At 38.1% G+C, this 23,422-nt stretch overlaps 1 protein-coding gene across 6 annotated transcripts in view; it reads right to left on the bottom strand.

The window, feature by feature from the left end:
• Nucleotides 1–23,422, bottom strand: part of LRRC49 (leucine rich repeat containing 49) — a gene marked incomplete at both ends in the record, with an annotated part of 138,208 nt that overhangs the window by 49,759 nt on the left and 65,027 nt on the right. For all 6 annotated transcript variants that reach the window (XM_080690797.1, XM_080690794.1, XM_080690796.1 and 3 more), the window contains one exon: nt 6,525–6,672. In XM_080690797.1, the coding sequence (XP_080546923.1) occupies nt 6,525–6,672 (148 nt within the window). The remainder of the gene's footprint in view (nt 1–6,524; nt 6,673–23,422) is intronic.

The following is a 23,422-nucleotide window of genomic DNA, read 5'->3' as shown; positions in this document are numbered from 1 at the left end:
CCAACTAAATGTGGCTTTGAGATGAAAACGGACAGTATTTCTCTTTCAGAATTGTGAGAACTGTGCTTGCATTCCCAAAATGCAACCTTAGAAATAAAGGAGGAAAATTATGCCCTCAAAAATTTTCTATAAAATTTTCCCTAATCTAGTGCCTCAAAATGTCTTTTTTTTGAAGACTTGTGAAAATAGTGGGGAAATATTCATGATAATTTCCCTTTACATCTTCTCCTATGTAAACCAATCAAATGAGGTTCCCTGGAAATGGCCAGACTGTTGTTATCCCTCTAAAACTACTAATCATTCGGAAATTGGGTAAGGGCTAAGTGGGTGATGTGTATGTGTGTGCCTCCACCATCTTGTACCCCATCAAGATGTATGATTATAATGTGCCAATAAAAATTAAAAAATAATAGTTCAGGTGTAATATGACTGTTAAAGAAAAAATAGGATGACTGTCGCCATTGCTCGATTTCTTAATTTCTATAAATGACTGTCATTTAAAGCCATATTAAGTTTTTGTAATCACATCTCAGAATTAACTCAGTTTGAGCTCATCAAGTCCAATCAAGTTATTTTCATGTATTATCATTCATAGTGATACATTTCTGTTGAGAATCTGTTGGTTTGATTGTTTTTATAGGGTAAAGCCCAATATTTTTAATATATCTATTTTTTTTGTGTGTGTGGTACTCGGGGTGGAACACAGAGGTTTTCTACCTCCGGGCTATACTCCTAGCCCTATATTTTCTATTTTATTTAGAAACAGGGCCTCACTAAGTTGCTGAGAGCCTCACTAAGTAGCTGAGGCTGGCTTTGAACCTGTGTGATCCTCCTGTCTCAGCCTCCCAAGCGCGTGGATTACAGCGTGTGCTATCACGCCTGGCCCAATATGTCTATTTTTTATCTGGCTAAATTCTGCTTATTTATTTAGATGAGTCAGCAAGCTTCTTCTGTAATGGGACAGATAGTAAATAATTTAGGTTTCCTGGACTATATATGATTCCTATCTCATATTCTTCTTTGTTTTTCCTTTGTTTAAACAATGCTCTAAAACTTTAAAATCTATCTTTAGTTTGACAACTATACACAAACAAGTCACAAGATGGATTTGCCCTACAGGCTGTAGTTCGCCAAAACCTGTCCTAGACTATTGAGCTACTTTTGGATTCTGATTTTAGCAACCAATACATTAAGATCTCTAGTATCTGTCATTACATACTTCATCAGAATAACATTAGCTTTTCTCATATAGGCAACTACCAAAAGTATTGAATAGAATGGGCCTGAGGAAAACCCTCATGGGTGTAGGTACAAGTTTCTTTAAAGACTGGCATGAATCCATTGCTTCCTGTTCTGTAGATATGTATGAATCAAAAATCCACTTAGCCGTGTTTTCATATAACTTGTTCAAAATGATGTCATAAAAGACTGCCAAACGTTTTGCTTACTTCATCTGTAAAGACATTTTATATAACACATTAATTTGAGAGGGTCTATTAGTAATTATACTGATTTGGCCATTGAGCATTCTATGCATGCAGTATACTGTGTCCCATAAGTATAAATAAATATTATATCCATTAAGTTTTTATTTTTAATGTCTAAAATAGGAAACTTTGGCCTGAACTGCTCTTAGTGAACTAATGCTGCCTCCTAGTGATCAATTCCTAAGTACTCACAACACTCTTTTAATAAATAGCCCAGTTTAGGTTTCTTTCAGTTGACTATCACAGTTTGGGGAATTTATCTTCTTTCTGTTTGTGATGAAAAGATTAATTCACTTTACCTTCCAGCTACTCTGTTTCTCTACACCAAAGGTCTGGCAATTTATTCAGTGCTCTAAAGGATTAACAAATTTCAGCCCACAGGTCAAATCCAGTCTCTCCATTATTTTCACAAGTAATCTTCCATTGGAACCAGGTCAAGCTTTCATTTTCTTATTCCCATGTCTGCTTTCCCGCTGCAATGGGACAGGTGAGCAGTTTCAACAGAGACTGTGTAGCTACCAAAGCCCAAGATACTTGCTCTCAAGTCCGCTGCAGGTGAAGTTTGCCAATCCCCTCTCTAGATCAAGCTTAGCATATTCTCTTAGGCTTTACTTTCATTTTATCAACCCTTATTCTAGTATTTATTTATTTATTTGTTTAGTACTGGGTATTGAACCCAGAAGCATTCTACCTCCAAGCTAACCCCCCCCCTATATTTTATTCTTTATTTTGAAACAGGGTCTAAGTTGCGGAGGGCCTCACTAAGTAGCAGAGGCTGGCAGGTGAACCTGAGATTCCCCCTATCTTGGCCTCTCAGGTCCTGGGATTATAAGTGTGCACCACCATGCCCAGCTAATTTATTATTTATGCTTAGTAGACTACAACAAGGTAACAAAAACAAGACAGGCATTGAGGCCAGCAATACTTGGGAGGCTGAGACAAAGGATCACAGGTTCAAAGCCAGCACAGCAACTTAATAAGGTGATCTGCAGCTCAGTGAGACCCTGTTGTCAAATAAAAAATAAAATAGATCTGGGGGTGTAGTCTGGGGATAGAAGACGTCTGGATTCCAACCTCGGTGCTTAAAAAAAAATAGCATCATCTTTTGCTGTTTCTCTGGATCAGATGCCTGAAGTCTCTTCTCCTGACTAATCTGATTTTGCTTTTCAAGTCATGGCCCATCCCACCTCCCCATCTCATCCTCCAGGTTGCTGTCCAGACAGTCCATTCATTCATTCATTCATTCATTCATTCACTTATTCATTAATTCATACTGGGGAGTGAACCCAAAGGCATTCTGCCTCCAAGCTACCCCCTCAGCCCTATTTTATTTTTTTAGTTTGAAAATAGGGTCTTGCTAAGTTGCTAAGAGCCTGAGATCCTCCTGTCTCAGTCTTCCAAGTATTGGGATTACAGGAATGCACCACCAAGCCTGGCTAGACAGTATTTTTAGAAGATAAACTATTTTACCTACCCTAAACTCTTCAAGGGTTCTTCCTATTATGCCTATGGCAAAACAAAACAAAACAATACAAAACAAAATCAACCAAAAAAACATCTAAACTCGCCATGACAGAGACGCCCCAGGCTGGCCTTTCAGCCCTTGTCTCCCACTGCTCCCTGCCCACTGCGCAGCCATGCTGAACCACCGTCAGCTGCCGCATTTCCACACTGCCCCTGCACACACCTACTGCCCGTCCTTACTCTCCACAGACACAGCCTTCTTTGCACCCTTCAGGTCTGTGTCAAATATTTTCTCTTTTGAAACTTTTCCTGTTTCTCTGATAGACTTAGGAGTTGCTTTGCGCTTTGATCCCAGTTTTACTTTGTGTGTTCCCGTGTGATGTGCACAGGTGAGTGTGTGTACACAAACATATATGTGTATATATGAATGTACATATATACGAATATACTATATATGAAAAAGATCTAGCTATCTGCCCCAACCACATTGTCATTTTGCATTACAATCTCTCTGCAGGCCTGCCGCTGTAGTAGACTGTAAGTAACTTCAGAGTGTGATTCTGATCTTGTCATTTCCAGTGTCTAATACATTCCCTACTACAGAGACCTCTTAGCTCATGATGACCAAGAGTCAATCAGGAACATTTTTCAGTTCCTGTAGGCCAAAAGAAACATATAATAGCTCAGTTTATTAAGTAAAGTCCAAACAACTTAATTCATGTCCCAGCAACTTAGTAACCATTTGAAATATATGTACATTGAAAGAAAAATATTTTAGCTGGACATACTGGTAATCCCAGTACTTAGGAGGCTGAAACAGGAGTATCATAGGTTCAAGGACAGCCTCAACCAGGTTCTCATCAACCTAGTGAGACCTTGTTTCAAAATAAAAATAAAATATAGTAGGGGTGTAGCTCAGAGATACAGTGCCCCTGAGTTCAATCCCCAGTACCCCCCCACACACAGTATCAGCATAGGGTAGTGCCACCCTCATTCCCTGTTCCACAATGATTTGGGCAACAACCACTTAAAATTCAGCTTTCCAAAGGTGTGGTGTGACAAAAATGAATATAGCATGATCCGGTGTTGAAATCGTAAACGACCTTAAGCTAGTAGTGTGATCTGTGTTTCCTTTGAAAAGTAAAAATGTTCCACAGTGCTTCCGTGAGTTCACACAGTTTGGGGACGGCAGCCTCAGTGCATAAAGGTCCTCTAAATATCTGTGTGATCTACCTCAGCTAGAATGTTTATATGGTAAACTTATACAGAAATTTAAAAAAGATATTGTTTTTAAAGAGAAAACTTGGTTAACTGAACACATATTAGAAACCTTTTCAGTCTGACAGTAAAAATTTTGAGCTTGCGGGCCATCCAGTCTTTTGGGCAACCATTCAACTCCAACGCTGTAGCATCATTGCAGGCAAAGAAAGTAGATTAATGAATGGGCATCATCAAATAAATGGGAATGTATTCCAAAAAAACTTTATTTACAAAAGCAGGCAGCCAGCTCTTAGACTGTTGAGAAAGTCCTTTAAAAGGGACAGTCTCCACACTCAAGTCACTAAAAAGTTATAAGAGGTGAGACTAATCATGGATTCATACTGATAGGAATGAATAACTTAAGGTTTCTGAGAGGAGCCGGACGTGGTGGCACAGCTTGTAATCCCAGCATTCGGGCGGCTGAGACAGGAGGATCACGGTTCGCGGACAGCCTCAGCTACTTAGTGAGGCCCTCCGCAACTCAGTGAGAGCCAGTTTCAAAATAAAGGACAAAAAATAGGGCAGGGGTGTGATTTGGAGTCAAATGCCCCTGGGTTCCATCCCCAGACCCACATACACACACACAAAGTTTCTAAGAGGAAGGGGTGACCAAGGTAAAGAATAGCAGAGGCCTGGGAGAAGCCATCTGCATCCAAGTAAACGTCATCAGTAAAGGGATAGACATGAGTAATTTGCCACTTGATAGGATAAAATGAGAGAAATATAAAATCACTTTGGCATATGACTTTACACCAAAGGCCTATAAGTAAAAATTAATCACAAGGAAACATCAGACAAATCTGAACTGGGAGTTGTTCTACAAAACAGTCAACCTCTAATCTTCCTGTCAAAATCATGAAAGCTGAAGAAAGACTGAGGAAGGGGAAAAGTGGTTGTAGCGGCATGACACCAAAATGCGTTGACAGGCAACACATAATTCTGAAAAGTGTTGACAGTACAGATTTAAATAATCTGAGAGGACAAAGAGCCTTATCTTCATCATGGAACAGAGAGCGAGGGCACGAGCCCCAGGAGCCCCCTGATATTCACGAATTCACCCACATTCTGACTGTTTGCTAGCCACTCTAGATGTCCAAAATACTGTTGAGGCATAAATCAAAGCTGCACATACTGTAAAGCTGGTATACAGAGAAAGATCACTTGGAAAATGAGTAAACCGAGATGATCATCACAAGCCACGCCAAAATTTGCAGTCTAGAAGAGAAAGAACAGGCAGAGGCTTGGAATACTTTCCTAGGACATAGATGATCAAACTATGGTTATTAAATAGATATTTCCTGAGAAAACAAAGTATTCAATTATATTTGGGGTTTAATGAAACAAAATCAGGCAGTTCTCTTTATTACAGAACTTCTTTGAGCCAATAACATACTAATTACACATTGAGCACTTAAAAAGAGGGGGATATCAAATGTAGGTTTCACTGAAATTGGCAGCCATATTTAAAAAAAGGCAGAAAATATCGAATAGAGATAAAATGAATTTAAAAAAGAACTACTTTATGTGGTATAACATTAATAGTAACAAAAATAAAAATAACTATATACAAAGCTTCCAAGGTGCCTCAAGGGTGTGTGTGTGTGTGTGTGTGTGTGTGTGTGTGTATGTGTGTGTGTGCATATGTTACTGGGGATTGAGCCCAGAGGCTATAACCCATCCCTACTTTTATTTTTTATTTTGAAACAAGGTCTTGCTAAATTGCTTAGGCTGGCCGCAAACCTGTGATTTTCCTGTCTCAGCCTCCCAAGAACTGGGATTGTAGGTATGCTCCACTATGCCCAGCTTCTCAAACTCTGCTAATGTTGTATATTTTATGCTATCTTTGCAACAACTCCATTACATGATGTAATTATGATTTCTAGTTCACTTAGAGGAAAATGAGATAGATATAGACAGACCAGGTAAATTGCCAAAGGTATATGGATGAATGTAGTTAAACCAGGATTCAGACTCAGACAGTCTGGCTCCATAATCCAAGTTCTTCACCATTGCACTATGTCACTTAATGAAGTCCTTACTCATACATTCCAAAATAAACTATGAGTTGGATATTAAGCAAGAATGAAAATAAGCATTATGATTAGCTTAAGCAGAAGGCTAAGAATTTTAAAAGCTTTATTCAGTGAAATTGGGGATGGGATAGGTGGTAAAAACTCTGTAATTATAGTTATGAAGTACACAGTCATGATAACCCATAGATTCAGAAATAATTAAAGTAGCATTTCAGACAAAGGACAGGAGCCCCCACCCACACGAGGGACAACGGCGCAGCAGACGGCATGGGAATCTCACCGTGATCCTCTTCATGTCTAGCTGGCGCAGCTGCATCATGTTCTGAAGGACCGTGTGTTTGTACCATGACTCTTGAGCTATTGGATTGCCATCGAAAGTGATGTCTGAGAGGGAAGTGGAGTCAGTAAGGCAGGACACACTGTCAAAACTACAGGAGAGACAGAAACCACTGGATTATTCTGAGGCCTTCAAATACAGTAAATATAGTTTCAGTTTCTTAAATAGATTTTTAAAAGGACAATTTTAGATGAACAGAAAAGTTGAGAAGATAGTACAGAGCTCCCATCTACTCCACATCCAGTTTCTCCTACTATGAATATCCTGTATTAGTTAGTACAGTACACTTGTTACAAATTAGTGAGCCAGTATTAATGCATGCTTACTGAAGCCCAAATTTTACCCAGGTCTCCTTAGTTTCCAGCTAACATCTTTTTTCTGTTCCAGAAAATCCATATTATATTTATTTGCCATGTTTCCTTAGGCTCCTCTTGGCGGTGAGAGTTCTCAGACTTTCATTGTTTTTGATGACCTTGGCAGTTTTGAGGAATTCTTGTCAGTTATTTTGTATACTGACCCTCTGTTAGGATTTATCTGATATTTTTCTCATGATTATCCTGGGGTAAGGTATATTAATACTAACATGATTTATCACTGTTGATACTGACCTTGACCATTTGACTGAGGTGGTGTTTTTCGGGTTCCTCCAATGTGACGTTACTATTCCCTCCCCTTTTTCCATACTGAACGCTTTGGAAGTAAGTCACTATCTGTGCGCAGCCCACCAGTAGGAAAGACTTACGCTCTCTCTCCTTGAGGTCAGAGTATCTCATAAATTATTTGAAAATTTTCCTCTGAGGAGACTGTCTTTTTTGCTTATTTATTTCTATCCGTTTAGGCTAATGGATATTTATTTTATGCTTTTGGTTACAGTTCAATACTACTTCACTTATTTCATTATTCAAATTGTTCCAGTTGGCTATTTGGAAGCTCTTTTAACTGGCTCCTCTGCTCCTTGGCTCCCATAAGTGTGGACTTTTTTTTTTTTCATTTTCTTAATTTCTGGGCCCTACAAGACTTTCTAGACTCAGATTCTTGTATTTTCTTCCCTAATTCCTACTCAGCCATTTATCCAAGGTTAGAGTTCCTTTCACTGCAGAATTCCTTTAGAAACAAAGATCTGAGAGCTAGGTATACTTTTTATTATTCTGGTATCATTTCTTTTAGGCCCTCTTAACTGAGAAAGGAATATATGTGTATGTGCTAACTTGTGTATGTTCACATATCTAAACATTTCTCTGCATAGCCATCTGTATCTATATTAAGCTAAACACAAGTTCATATTGATGTCTCTACATCTAATTCATTACCAAATGGATCATTCTAGCCTCCTCCCTTTGTTATCTGAAAATTCCTACTCCAACAAGGAAAATCTGGCCCCCACCCTCTGCTACTCTTTTACTTAATTACTCAATTCCAGTATGCATGCATAGAGGTACCAAAATGAGAAACAAGTTCATCAATTAAAGTACAACGATCAGGTATAATCCTTCTGCATTAAGTCTCAGGCTCACTTCCAATGTCATGTGGGCCAGTGCCTCTCCCAGTGCCCCCTCCCCCCATTTCAGAGAGGTTATTTCACACATTTGAAATGTCATTAGATTCTCTTGTCACAGCCTGCATTCCTTTCTGGGATCTTCCCGGCTCCTAAATGGATGGCTTCTTAGATTTGCATACTGAGGCTCACTCTTTCTGGCTGTCTTGTCTATGGGTTTTGACAAATGCACAGTGCCGTGTACCCACGTTCAAGTGTCCTCTAGAATGGCTCTCACAGCCCTAACCTGGGGCCTGCCCATTCAGCCCTCTCTTCTTTCCCCCGAATCTCAGGCAATCATTGATCTTTTTACTCTCTCTATAGTTTTGCTATTTCTGTCAATTCCAGAATGTTATGTATTGGAATCATATACTACTGGTATTTAGCCCTTCCAGACTGACTTATTTTCTGTATTAGTATGCATTTCATATGCCTTCATCCATGTCTTTTCATGACTCATAGTTCATTTTTTAATCACTGTATTATTTCATTGTATGAATGTTTCATAGTTTTTTTATTCATTGGTTAAGGACAGTTTGGTTGCTTCCAGTTGTGATGATAATGAATGAAGCTGCTATATTCATCTGCAGCTTATGGTGTGGACATGTTTTAAACTCAACTGGATAAGCACCCGAGAGCACAACTGCCGAATCATATAGCGAGACTATGTCGGTTTCAGCTCTGTAAGAAGCTGCCAACCTGCTGATCAACTGCCATGCCTCCTGCACTCCTCTCAGCTCCGAGCTCCGACCCTCACCCGGATCTGCTATTGTCAATGTTTTGGCTGCCCTTCCAGGAGGTGTGAGGTGAAACCTCATCTTGGACGCTGGGCATGTCCCATTCTCTCTATCTTGTTTGTGTTTCAGCTCTTTTGCTCATTTTAACTGAGTTACTTATTTTCTTATTGTTAAGCTTTAAGTTTCTTTATATGATGGCTTATAAGGCTTTTATCAGATATAAGTTTTACAAAACTTCATCCCAGACTGTGGCTTGTCTTTTCATTCTCTTAGCACAGGGCATAAGGGGCCAGAAGTTAATGATGTGCAACTTATCAGTTTACTTTTTTATTATGAATCAAATTTTTGTCTTGTATCTAAAACTCAAGGTTGCCTATGTTTTCCCCTAAGTTTTCTTCCAAAATTTTTGTAATTTGTGTTTTACATTTAGGCCTATGATCTGCTTTGGGTTAATTAAATGAAAGGTATAAGATCTATATCTATATTCATATTTCCATATGGATATACAATTGTTCCAGGGGCATTTGTTGAAAAGACTATCCTTTCTCTATTGAATTGACTTTTCTTTTGTGTCAACGATCATCTGACTATATTTGTGTAAGTCTACTTCTGGGCCTTTACTTGGTTGCCTTGACAAATATATCTGTTCTTTCATCAATTCCATGCTGCCTTGATTACTGTAGTTTTATAGTAACTCTCTGTAATGTAGCTTTGGAATAACTCCAAATTTTCACATATTTACTCTGTGAATGACAGGTCGTCTTACTGTGATAAGAAAGTGGAGAGTAATCACCTTCCCCATGAGAATATTACACCAGAGTTTATCACATTTGTGAATGGCTGGCTTCAACGACTCAGCTCCAAAAGACATGCAAACCCACAACTCTGACAGCTTATGCTGAGCATAGGCTATGGCAGATCAATTTGCTCTCTGCTGGCCTTTGAGCTACTCTCCAAAGCCTCACCCACCACCAACAGCAGCACTTGCTAGTGCTGAGGACCTCAGCGAAAGCAGGATGCCTGCTGTGCTGACCACACCATTCTTCTCTGACAGCCTCTCACAGAAAGGGGTTCCTTCATTGCCAAATCCAAGGTTGCTTATGTTTTCTCCAAAGTTTTCTTCCAATATTTTTATAATTTGTGTTTTACATTTAGGCCTAGGGTCAACTTTTGAGTTAATTCAGTGAAAGGTATAAAACTGATATCTATATTCATATTTCCATATGGACATACAATTGTTCCAGTGGTATGTGTTGAAAAGACTATCCTTTCTCCATTGAGTTTACTTTTCTTTTTTGTCAAAGATCACCTGCAAAGGCCTGCTTCCATACTCACTGGTAACCCTGACTGCAATCATTGGACTGGAAGTCACACTGTACGGTTAACATACCTCATTCTCAAGTGTATTCTCTGTGAAATTTGTTCGTGTTATTCTCTTCCTTTTTGAACATTGTGAATAAAAAGAGAAAATCGCTTTGTAGGCCAAATAAACTGTGACAGGTGAAATTCTAGTTTCAGCATCTTCTCTGCCAGCAGTAAGCTAGTGCGAGCCCGCCAGCTGGGCCCTGCTTTAACGTCGTGTTACTCACCATTCTGCGTCTTAGCCTTTGCATCTAGACTGTAGAATCCTTTGGTTGGTATCTACAAAATAACTTCCTGGGATTCTGACTGAGATTTTCATTTTTAAAGAAGGGAACAATTACTTTTCTAAATGAATCCCCAGAGAGGTTTGGTAAATTTATTTATATTAGAAATAGCTGACCCAAATAATATAAATACTTAAGCCTAAAAAATACTTTATTACTCAGGCTTTAAATAAAAACCTTTCTCCCTACATTAAGAAAAACAAGAAAAGCTGGGCATGGTGGTGCATACTTGTAATCCCAGTACTTGAAAGGCTGAGACAAGAGGATTGCAGGTTCATAGCCAGCCTTACCTACTTAGTAAGGCCCTCTTCAACTTAGTGAACCCTGTTTCAAAATAAAGAATAATAAAAAAATAGGGCTGGGGATGTAGCTCAGAGGTGGAATGCTCTTGGGTTTTATTCCCAGTACCACACACACACACAAAAGAAAATAAAAAAAAGAAGAAAGGGAGAAAGAAAGGCAAGAAGATAAAGAAGAGGAAGTTTTACTGTGAAAATAGAGTTCACTGTTTTAAGTATTTATTCTATATATTCAGCACACTCAAGGTAAAAAGATAGCCTGCTGTTAATTATTTTATCTCAGAGTTCATATTTACTAATTTAAAATGTAAGGCCATAATTGGTATGCCCATCACACTGTTTGAGACATGTTTGGGTAATTATGTTGGTATGTATAGGTGAAAATTTGTGAATTTAAGCTTAATAATTCTTTCGAGTGTAAGTAAATTTGAACATACATTAATTTTTCCCCATCTAACATTCAGAAACTTAATTTATCAACATAAAAATCTCAGAAGTTTCTAGAAATTTATAGTTAACTCAAAAAGCATTTTTCTCTTTCCCTACAGTTGTTCACATAAAGCTTGAATCAAATAAAAATACTCTGCAGGCATTGTAGCACACACCTCTGAGCCCAGTACTTGGGGGTTTGAGACAGAAAGACTGCAGGTTGTAGACAGCCTTAAAAAAGTAATGAGACCTTCAGCAACTTAGAAGACTCTGTTTCCAAAAATATAAAAATAAAAATAAGATAGGACTAGGGTATAGCTTGGAGGTAGAATGCCCCTGGGTTAAATCCTCAGCACCACACATGTACACACACACACACACACACACACACACACACACACACACACACACTCAATAAAATATACTTCTGATAATTCCAAAACTGAAACACAAGGCAAAATTTTATTTCTTCCACATTGTTACAGTGAACTAATTAATTGCCTTCTCTCCACGAATCTGCTATCCTTTGTATATTTCCTGTCTGATAAGTGATACCATAATCATGTTGTACTCCACACCAATCCCTTTCTCAGAACCACTGATTCAGAACGGGATCTGTGAAAAGTCATCAAGGGACTTTAAACAAGGGGGACAAATGTGACCCCAACTGCATTTTAGAAAAACCACAGTTTAGTAATATTATGGATGGCATAAAGAAAAGGAAAGAGGGGGATCAAAAACGGGCTATAAATTAGGCTGCATTAATGGAGGTGAGAAACAGTGTGATTCTGACGTCAGAAGCTACAGTAGTCATTGTGAGAACACAGAGGGACAGGTTCCATGGAGATTAGAGTCAGGAAAGGACAGAAAATAGAGGCCATTTGAATGAGATGCAAAGAATCTAGAGTAACCTCTAGGATGCACCAGGATTTTAAGGGGGATGACTGCAGTGTGTTTATAAGGGTACACACTTTGTCAACTCGATGCTTAAAATCAGCACATTAGCATTAATTAGTACTTAAAGTTTTATGCTAGTACATGTAAATTTTATCTTAAAAATGCTTCAGAGAAAATGGAATCTCAATTATAGAAATTCATATTTAACATATCACATTTCCATCTCCTTTCTCTGGACCACTGTCCCATTGGTCGCCGTGGTTAAGAGGGCATGTTTCAAAAGGCTTTCCCTAACTTTTCCTTCACCTGCCATGGGATGGCCCACTAATCTCAATCTTAAGGTATTATCTACTGTGAGAAGCAGAGTCAATGGAGCCAGAGGATGGTCTATGCTGAAGATGATTGCCCCTCGATGGTCCATCCAACATAGCTGAATGGAATGAAGCTGTCAGCCTCTCCAGGGCCAGCTAAGACCACTAACCCAAAATGTAACCTAGCTTTCAGTAAATGTGCAGTAAGGTTTTTGATGAACAAATAAAAGAATATGATGAATTAAAATAATTTCAAAGGGCTTATCCTTGATAAATATTAATACATACATTTTCTTTTCTTTTTTTTTTTTGCAGCACCAGGGATTGAACTCAAGGGCATTCTACCTGTGAGCTATATACCCAGCACTATTTTTTATTCTTTATTTTGAAACAGGGCCTCACTAAGTTGCAGAGGGACTCACTAAGTACCTGAGGCTAGCTGCAAATCCACATCCTCCTGTCTCAGCCTCCCAAGTACTGAGATTATAAGCATGTGCCACCACACCTGGCTTAATACATACATTTTTCTTATGCTATTATTAAAATTATTATTTAAAAGATGTGATAGTCCAAAATCATATGACCTGATATATATCACTAATCAGGTAGATGTATTAAAAAATAGCAATGTGCCCAGAAGTATAAAAAGTTGGATAAATTCATTTTATTATAGGTAAATTATAATATTATTATTTACTATTTATTTATAGGCTAGATCACAGAGACTCTATGACCTATTTTTAAATTTTTATTGGTGCATTATATTCATACATCATATTGGGGTAAAAAAAACTTGTGTGTACATACATATACACATCACTGATTTAACCCCTATCCAATTCCCACCCCATTCCCTCCCCATCCCTCCTTCCCTTGCTTGGCTTAGTGGTTGACTTCGATATGTGTAAGTACATTGTGTGTTTTAGAGATTTTCCTTCTCCCACCTCCTTTCTCCTCATTTAGGCTGTCTTGTTTGCTCCTCTATAGAATTTCCTTTTTCATCTAGAGTACCTCCTATGACCCATTTCTCCTTAGCTCTCACATATTAGGGAAAGCATATGATTTCTTATTTTTTGTGACTGACTAATCTCACTTAGCATAATGTCCTTCAGTTCCATCCATTTCCCTGAAAATGATGTAACTGAGTTTTTTTTTAATGGCTGAGTAAAATTCCATTGTGTACATAGCCCACAGTTTTGTAATCCATTCATCTGTTGATAGATATCTTGGCTGGTTCCATAGCCAAGATGGTGAATTGTGCAGCTATGAACATAGATACACATGCATTAGTTTGGTAGTTTGGTTTCCTTTCTTTTGGGTAGATACCCAGAAGTGGTATTGCTGGATCAAATGGTAGATTTGTTCCCATTCTTCTGAGGATTCTCCATACTGTTTTCCAAAGTGGTTGCACTAATTTGCAATCCCACCAACAATGTTTTAGAGTTCCCACTTCTCCACATCCTAGCCAGCATCTGTTGTTGTTTGTGTTTTGAATTCTAGGATCTGTTTTTATTGTTAAGTATAGCTTTTTATTTTTTTGGTACTAGGGATTGAACCAAGGGTCATTCTTCTTTTGAGCTATATTTTCAGATGTATTTCATTTTCTATTTTGAGACAGAGTCTCACGAATTTGCCGAGGGTCTTACTAAGTTGCTGAGGCTAGCCTCAAACCTCTAATCCTTCTGTCTTAGCCTCCCCAAAAAATGGGATTACAGACATGTGCCACCATACCTGGCTTATTAAGTATAATTTTAAACTAAAGTTATTGTAACTGCTCTAACTCTACTTTCAGATATTCCTTTGGGGAATAAACTTGGCCTAATAATTACCAATCAAAATAGTCTAGTAATGAGTGGTGTGACGCAAAACAGCATCTTCACTGAATTCAAATATAAAGCATGTTTGTATGAATAGAAAAAATAATATGCTCAGGAAACAAAATCTCTGACATACTTCAGAGATCACAGAACACTCCTGTGTTCTGTGTCTGCGGTTCAAGCACAGTGAGAACCACACCAAGCCTGGGAAGCACCGCAGTCCTGAGCTGGGCTTGTCCTCGCGACCAGCTCCCAGCCAGTTGCTAGAGCTGACACCCTGACTAAAGTCTCTATGCTTGGCATAGTTTTATGAAAGTAATAATAAAATTGTATGTGGTCCAGAGGTTCCTCACTAAATTTTATTTCCATGTGCAATGCATTTGACCAGTAAACATGCCAGACGTTCCTAGAAGCATCCTGAAAAAACACATATGATTTTAATCTAATAAAACAATACTCACAAGTACAAATGCAGGCTAATGAAGGGTTACACTCCACCTAACCAAAGAAAATCAAAACCAGACTGTTTTAAAGAGAAAGCTGGAAGCAGAGCAGTGAGCAGAGGGAGGGAAGCTCGCAGGAAAGTCTTTTTCCTTTTGTTAAGAGCTCTCAGTCTCTCATCTCTTCAGAATCCAAGAATGGAAAAGCTTTGGTCCAAAGGCTGACATTTAACTCATAATTTGGCTTTAATCTTTTTCCAGATTACTCATACATTTATTCTTCCCCTGGTAGTCTCCTCCTAATGCCACATCTGCTTCCTATCAGCTAAAGGACCTATCTGTCCCTATTGACTAAAACTCACAATTTAGAGGAAAAAGAAGATATTTTAGAACATATTATGCTTAATTAGGAAAATACAGAGAAATCAAGTTCCCATATATATATGTAGACTACATAGATATTTAACTAACAATTCCCAAATATCAAATTTCCCTAATTAGTTAGGTACTTCAGAAAAGCAGTTTTTACCATCTATTTCATCCACCAAGGAATCATGAATTCTGAAATAATGTTAATGAGAAGTTCACTGATTTTATGTTGATGTAGGATTTTACTAGGTAGTTACTGTGTGCCATCCACGCTAAAATAAAACAATCATAGAATAAAACATTGTGCTTTTAAAGACTAACATGTACAACATGTATATGCATAAAATAACTGGAAAATTATAATATGTCATTAACCATTAAAGAGTGAGGCACAGCTAAAGAAAACAGCAGAGAACACAGGCATTTGTTTTGCTGATAGAATGGTGAGCTTTAAATGCTGGATGAAATGTATTTGAAAAATCTTCTCAAGTGCATTTATGACCTGTTTTAAAAAGCCAGGACCATATAAAGATAAATAACCTTAAAAAAGAGTAAAGATGGGAACCTAGAGAAGTAAACAGAATGCTCAAACGTCTCTGTGCTCTGAGGGCACTGCTGAACCTGACGGACTTGAGATTTGGTTATATGATCTTCAAGGCTGGATAGCAGAAGAGAAATCCAAGGAGCCACGAGAGATGGGGAGCCCAACTAGACACCTGTCCATGAATATGGGATCCCAAAGGCTACTCTGAAAATGGGACGAAACACTTGTAAAATTCCCTATCTCCTACCCCAGAAATATTGCCTATCTCAACACTTGGAGCTAAGTAGAAGAAAATTCTTCTTTGACTATTTTCAACCAAACTACAATTTGAAGTCTGAATTTGAAGCTAAATATGTGGTCTAGAGGAGAAACAATTAAAAAAAAATCCATAGCTGCTTGCACCTATAGGAATCTGACAGAAACAGATTAAACTCTCCCTTTGATGACCTATCTTCATGGAAGACCCCAAATAATTCCCAAACTTAAAGTAACAAACAACAAACAAAAAATATTGGTTCATAGTTCACAAGGAAATAAAGCACTCTGACTGACAGCCAGGAGAAACAATGCACAGTCCGACTGGCTAAGACTCCACATTATGGGATTATAAAACAGAATGTTAAAAAAAAAACTGTAATATGGCCGGGCATGGTGGCACATGCTTGTAATCCCCACGCTTGGGAGGCTGAGACAAGAGGATCGCACAGGTTCAAAGCCAGCCTCAGCTACTTAGTGAGGCTCTCAGCAACTTAGTGAGAACCTGTTTCCAAATAAAATATAAAATAGGTCTGGGAGTATAGCCCAGAGGTAGAAAAGCCCCTGGGTTCCACCCCCAGTAACACACACACACACACACACACACACACACACACACACACAACTGTAATACACTGAAAGAAATAAAAAACTGACTTGAAAATATGAGCAAAATCCAGGAAGATCTGAAAAGATGCTAAGCTTCTAGAAATAAAAGTTTTTCAGCTAGGGAGAAAATGGGTAACAGGGGGGACTCTAACAAAAAAGGAGAAACCTTAGACGAAACAAGGTCACCTAACTGAGGGGGATGGGAGAGGGGAAGAGAAAGACTCCCTAATGTACATGATGTACGTTCACAAACATAACAGAGTCAGTCACTAAGCCAAACATGAGAAGGAGGGAGAGGGGAGGGAATTGGGGAAGGGCTAAATGAGTGATGTGTGCATGTATGTCTCTACCATCTTGTACCCCATGAAGATGTATGATTACAATGCACCAATAAAACTAAATAAACAAATAAATATATATTTTTGTTGGTACTGGGGGTGGAACCCAGAGGCTTTCTACCTCCGGGCTATACTCCCAGACCTATTTTCTATTTTATTTGGAAATAGGGTCTAAGTTGCTGAGAGCCTTACTAAGTAGCTGAGGCTGGCTTCAAACCTGTGCAATCCTACTGTCTCGGCCTCCAGAGCACGGGGATTACACCTCCACGCCCAGCCCAAATAAATATCTTAATATAGTCAAATTTTTCTTTATAATAAAGAATTCAAAAATAGCAGATACACATAAAGGGAATTAAGCTTCTGTCCTGTCTTTCCTGCACTAATTTGTCTTCAGGGTAACTCATTAGGTAAGAAAAAATTTCCTTATAGAGAATTTTAGACTGAAGACGAGAAGAGAATGTCACTATTTTGTAATCCCTAATGAAATCACACAATGATTATCAATGACTGCTAAATATTTAGGTGATGGCAAACTTTACTAAAAATGGAAAAAGCTAACAACACCTCATCCCAATAATCAGTTTTAACATCATAGTAAACAACACTAACATACCTTTGTTCCTTTCTCTTCTTTTCTTTTTTTTTCATTTTCCTGTTTCTCTCTTTGTTCCATAACAAGTAATAATCTATCTTAATATATGTTTATTGTTTTTAGTCACTAGAGTTCTTTCTTAGTTCATGTTGGTAGTACAGGTTCTTAGAAACTAAAGGGTTCTAAATAATTTAAAGATGGCTTCTGATAATAAGTCATTGTTTTTAATTACAAAACAAAATTATGATTGAAACAATATGTTTTTCACATTCAAAAAGCGAGTTTGAGTAGCGAAAGTCATAGAAAGAAACATATAGAAGACTGTGGATATAGACAGAAACATAAAAAAAAGGTTAAAAGGGAAGAGTTAAAGACCTAGTTAACCATAGTAATAATGGTAAGGTATGTCTATAAGTATCTTTTGTTACAACAGTGACATTGATAATAATTTAACAAAGGAATTAAGTCCGTTCAACAAAGAAATTAAGTCTATTAAGTCTGTTATAAAATATGACAAGAATAATTCAAAAAGGTCTGTTTACTTTAGACACTTTCAATGTTTATACTAATTATTTAGTAATTACACTGGTAAAGCCAGTGAAATAATCCCAGTGTGCACAGGACCTAGGTAAGGCGGTTTTTGTTATGTCTGTCATAAATGTGAGGAGGCTGAAGCTCTGGAGAGCTGTGGCAACTCTCCCAGGGCTCCAGCTTGGAGAATTCCCTGCACTCCACACCTCTGTCTTATGATGCATGCCTGTTTGACTTTACATGGAACTTGCTCTGCCCAGTAGTTGTTAAATTTTTGATCATCCCTTTGCTTACTTCAACTAACATTAAAAATCTATATATTTTATATTTCTAATTGAAAGAATAAGCTCTACAAATATAGTCACACTTGGGTTGGGACTTCATCATATGAACTGAGGGGTTGACAACTCAGCCTATAACACTTTTACATAAATTGTTATGTATATTCCTAGTTTTCATCTTATATATCAATATCCATCACTTTCCTCTTTCCAAATCATGAATTGACAAAAATATTGATTTTTAATAAAAATGGTCATTGTCATAAGAAAGTTACAAAAAATTTCATTTGCTGCATGAACCAGACAGAACAATTATCAAGAATATTTCAGTATGAAGTTGGTATCAATGAATATAACATCATTTCCTCTAACATCATTTCCTCTATTTATTGTAGTACTTTTGACCTTCCCAATCAACTTTTAATATGGTAGCATAATGAAGCACTGCTTTTTGTCTCTTCATACTGTAACAGAAGATTTCTGACATCTGTCACTTCATATAATAGTCAAGTGAATAGGACAATAACAAGAATGCTATGTTCACTTGGGAACCATCCCGCCTTTCCTCTAAATTTTATCATATATTCTTTCATCGTGGGCAAGCGGGCAATTCTATATATGCAGCTTCTCAAGTAATAAATAATTCTGAGTGCTGGTTATCTAGCTTGCATGAGAATTGATTGCATAGCAATGAGAATTATAATCCTTTACATGTCTGCACCCTTGGCAAAGGGATAGTCTGTTAACAGAGTAATGTGTTATATTCCAACTTGTTTTAATCATTAATAAGAAAAAGACCCTGGGATTATTGCTAAAGCAGAAATATGAGTAAAACTGAATTGTTTCCCTTAAGGGAATTACTTTCGGGTAGGAGAAACAGGAATATACACCTAATACACAAACACATACATACATGCGTTCATATTTATAAGGCAAAAGCAGAGGAACAAACTAAATGTACCAATTCACCCTCCAAAATTATAGAATAACAAGAGGGACAGAAAACCAATGCTGATAACATAAATAAGAAGACATAGAATAGCCAAATACCAAGTTATTCATAAGTACAAAACTAAACCCTAAATCCAGCAAACTATCTCTTAGCTACATCTATTAACTCATTGATGGACAACAAAGGTAATATGCAGGGGACTGTGAAAGAGAAGAGAGGAACCAGTAATGGCCTATAATCAATCTCAAATCATCATCAGAAAGAGAAGGTCTACCTAGGTGCAAAAATACTGAAAGAGTGAAGGTAGATCAGACGACGTGCTTCCAAGGGCACATGACTCAAGGTCTGCAAAGTCATTGCTTTTGACAAGGTAGAAAAGAAAGTGGAAGAACCCACTAAGAGATCCGATGGTACAGGGGAAAGGGGGCAGAAGGACAAATGGAAAAATGTAGAGACTCGCAAGACAAAAGGAAGCCCCAAAAAATAAAATTAAAAAGATACGCAACATCTTCTTCCTACCACACAAACAAAACCGTAAAGAGCTGTACTTTACTACACTGACAAAAGCATCGTGCTTGACCTAAGAGTCCTACAAGCCACCACAAAGATGCAAAATAAATAGGTGAAAACAAACTAAATCTATACAAATTATTTTAATTGAAAATGAAACCCACTCCAGTAATAAGCTCCTTTTCCCAAAAGAAACATAAAAAAGAAAATTACAACACAACACTCCAGACTGTATTAAATATCCTCAAAAAGGCATTTGGAATACAAAAAGAAAAAGAAAACTATCTTGAATAAGAAACTCAAATGTTAAAAGCAGAAATGAACAATTAAAAGGCATAAACGAAAAGAGTCTAAATTATGAAAGAAATGACAGAAAAAGCTAAAATAATCTCAGAATCAAAGACTGAATTACAAAATTGCCAAGGGTGAGTAAAGCCAAATAAGATTGTACTAAACAGCATTGGATAAGGGCAAAAAGATAATAAAGAAAAGAAAAATAAAGAAGTGGTTAAAATACAAGAAAACCAAAGGAGAAAACAAATGTGTGTAATTATATCCCAAAGATAAAAACAAAACAAATGAACAGGACTAACATCTAAAACAATAATCCAAGAAACTTCCTAGAAATAAGAAAATACCTAGATGAACACACTGCAAAGGCCCAAAAGGCACCTGAGAAAACTGGCCCAGAATGATCAACTCAAAGCATACTAATAAAACCATTGGGTGTTAAAAATAAAAGGGGTAAAACAACAACAGCCCTCAAGACCTTTAAACACAAAGATCAAAACTGAAATCAGACACCTGGCCCATAGATATTTTTTTAAGGTAATAAAAGATAAATAGAAGATAGCCCTAAAGCCAGCCTGCTATTTTACTTACTACAGATATATATGGCCAGGTGGGTGGTCCTTCCCTGTAATCCCAGTGCTTGGGAGGCTGAGACAGGAGGATCAAAGGTTTGAGGCCAGCCTCAGGTAGGCCCTTAGCAATTTAGTGAGATCCTGTTTTAAAATAAAAAGTAAAATAGGGCTGGAGGTATAACTTGGCATTAGAATGCTCCTGGATTCAGTTGCCAGTAAAACACACACACATGTGCGCGCGCGCGCACACACACACACACACACACACACACACACACACACACACACAGAGGAAGAAAAAAAAGAAACGTGAAACATTTTCATTAAGATCAGGAATAAGGCAAATGTGTGCACTGTTCTACTACTATTTAATATTTTACTAAAGGTTAATACAATTAAATGTGAGAAATGAGAAGTATAAGAATTAGAAAAAAATAGTAAAACTATCTTTGCTTGTAGATGGCACATATTGTCCATGGAAAACCACAGAGTGTGCTGCCCAGTATCTCAGCCCCTAGCCATATGTGGCTACACCTGATACAGCTCATATGACTCAGGGACTAAATTCAAATCGCTACCTGTGGTTAGTGGCTACCATACCAGACAAAACAAGTACAGAATATTTCCATTGTCAAAGAAAATTGTGCTATGCTTGGTGAAACACACCTGTAATCCCAATATTTGGGAGGCTGAGATAGGAGGATCTTAGGTTTGAGGCCAGCATGCAAAAGCAGTAACTTAGCAAAAACAAACAAACAAACAAACAAACCAATAACTGGGAGTGTAGCTCAGAGGCAGAACACTCCTGCTTCAGTGCCTCATACTACACAAAAAAAGAATGTTCAATTGGATGGTGTTACTATAAAGATAAAACTAAGCCAAACAATGAAATAATTATTACTTAAAGATAAAAATATTAAATTGGCAAAGTTGAGAGGAAAAACAAACAAACAAACAAACAAAAAAGAAATACAAAACAGAAACAGCCAGGAAGCATAGTGGCCTATGTTTGTCATTCTAGTGCTTGGGAGGCTGAGGCAGGAGGATCACAGTTTTAAAGACAGCCTCAGCAAAGGGTGAGACTCTCATCGACTTATCAAGATCCAGTTTCAAAATACAAATAGCATAGGACTGGAGGTGTAGCTCAGAGGTAAAATGCCCCTGGGTTCCATCCCTAGTAACACACACACACACACACACACACACACACACACACACACACACACACACTTCCTAATTCTATGGACTAGAAGACTAAGCTGGACTAGAAGCAGTGGTGGTCAGTAACGAGGAGGATTCTTAACATTCAAATCTTGGTTCCTAAATATCATCCTCCACTAAAGGAAACTGGAACTTGGAGAAATGGCTGATTGAAAAGTACAGGATGAGCCTGGAACATCTTGGTGTGTCAGAAAGTAAAGAAGTACTCAAAGAAAGATGAGGACATGCCAGAAGATGGTAGGGTCCACCTGACAAACCACAGGAAATGTGAGTATCAAGACATACAACAGAACATCTAAAAAGTAATGCCTCGGTGATAGACAGAATGAAAGGCAGTGATGGAGACAGACTCGATCAAAGGAGCCATAAGCTGAAGTCAAACTCAGGTAGAGCTACGTGTGTCCTTTTATTTTTGTATGTGTGTGGGGGGGGCGGTCTGGGGCTCAAACCCAGGGCCTTGTGCATTCTGGGCAAGTGCTCTACCACTGAACTGCATTTCTACCCTCTGTCTCATCTTTAACATGTTAGTGTGTGCTTGAAGGTGCCTCTCAGAGAAGGGGCAAGAGCACCATGCTGTGGAGGGAGGAGAACCTGCGATATCTAGGTCAGGCAGACAGATGGCTTCGTGATGTGAGGGAGATTGGAGTCGAGCACACGTGAACACACAAACAGACACACACAAAGAGGAAACTGGGTAAAAACGACACAAAGAGAAGGGGCTAGCGAATAACTAGCTCAAATGTTGACATTTCCACAAAGAAGGAAAAATATTGAACACCTACTGTTACTATTTTAGAGCCCAGCTTCCCTTTCCCTCTACAGAACCAATTTTTCTGTAGTAAACCCAATCCACAAAGTAGTCCCACCCCCACCGTCCCAGGATGGAGAACATATGTCCCAGGATTGCACACTCAGTGTGCCCTGTGTCCTTGGCCAGAGTGATCAGTTTCGACTGAGCACCTGACCTAATTAAATACTATCAGAATCCTCTGCAGCGATGCTTCCCAGACTGTAATATACATGTGAATCGCCTGGGGGTCCTTTTAAAATGGCAGTTTTGATTCCATGGCTCCCGGGTAGGGCTTGGGGTTCTGGACATTTAATAAACTCCGCAGCAATGTTGTATCTGTGGTCTAGGGACATAGTTTTGAATGTTAAGTCTCTTTGGAAACTTTCTGCCAGAGCTATTGAGGATGAAGAGCTCGTCACACTGGAGCTGCTAAGTGACAGACTAATTCTCAGGCTGTTAGCTTTTCAATATGCTTCAGGGATGGTTTTATGTCTCTCTCACTTGTGGCTTGTCTATGCTCTGTCATTAGATTATACACTTACAGAAAACAAAAGCTGCATGTTTAACCTGTCATCTCCACAATGTTGTATTTGGTGTTTTACATGAAGAGATAGAAAATCAATGTATTTCAACAACCAATAGGAAAAAAGAGTTCTTTATATAACAAAGATGGAGATATCAAAGTGAAACATTCTCTGAAGATTCCTAAGATAGTTCTAAGTCCTAAACCCACACTCATCACTTTCATAGTCCCTGCAGAGGTCCTTTTGGAGAAGAGCAAGCCAATTCACCTCAACTGTGAAATAGTACCTGGAACAGGCTCAAGAAACAGCAGGAAATATTATTCTTGTTAACAGGTTAACTTAGTTCTTCCTA

Source organism: Muscardinus avellanarius, assembly GCF_963383645.1.
Source record: "Muscardinus avellanarius genome assembly, chromosome: 3".
NCBI lineage: Eukaryota > Metazoa > Chordata > Mammalia > Rodentia > Gliridae > Muscardinus > Muscardinus avellanarius.
Note: the sequence above shows the minus strand (reverse complement) of the source record. Positions and strands in the feature narration are given on the sequence as shown.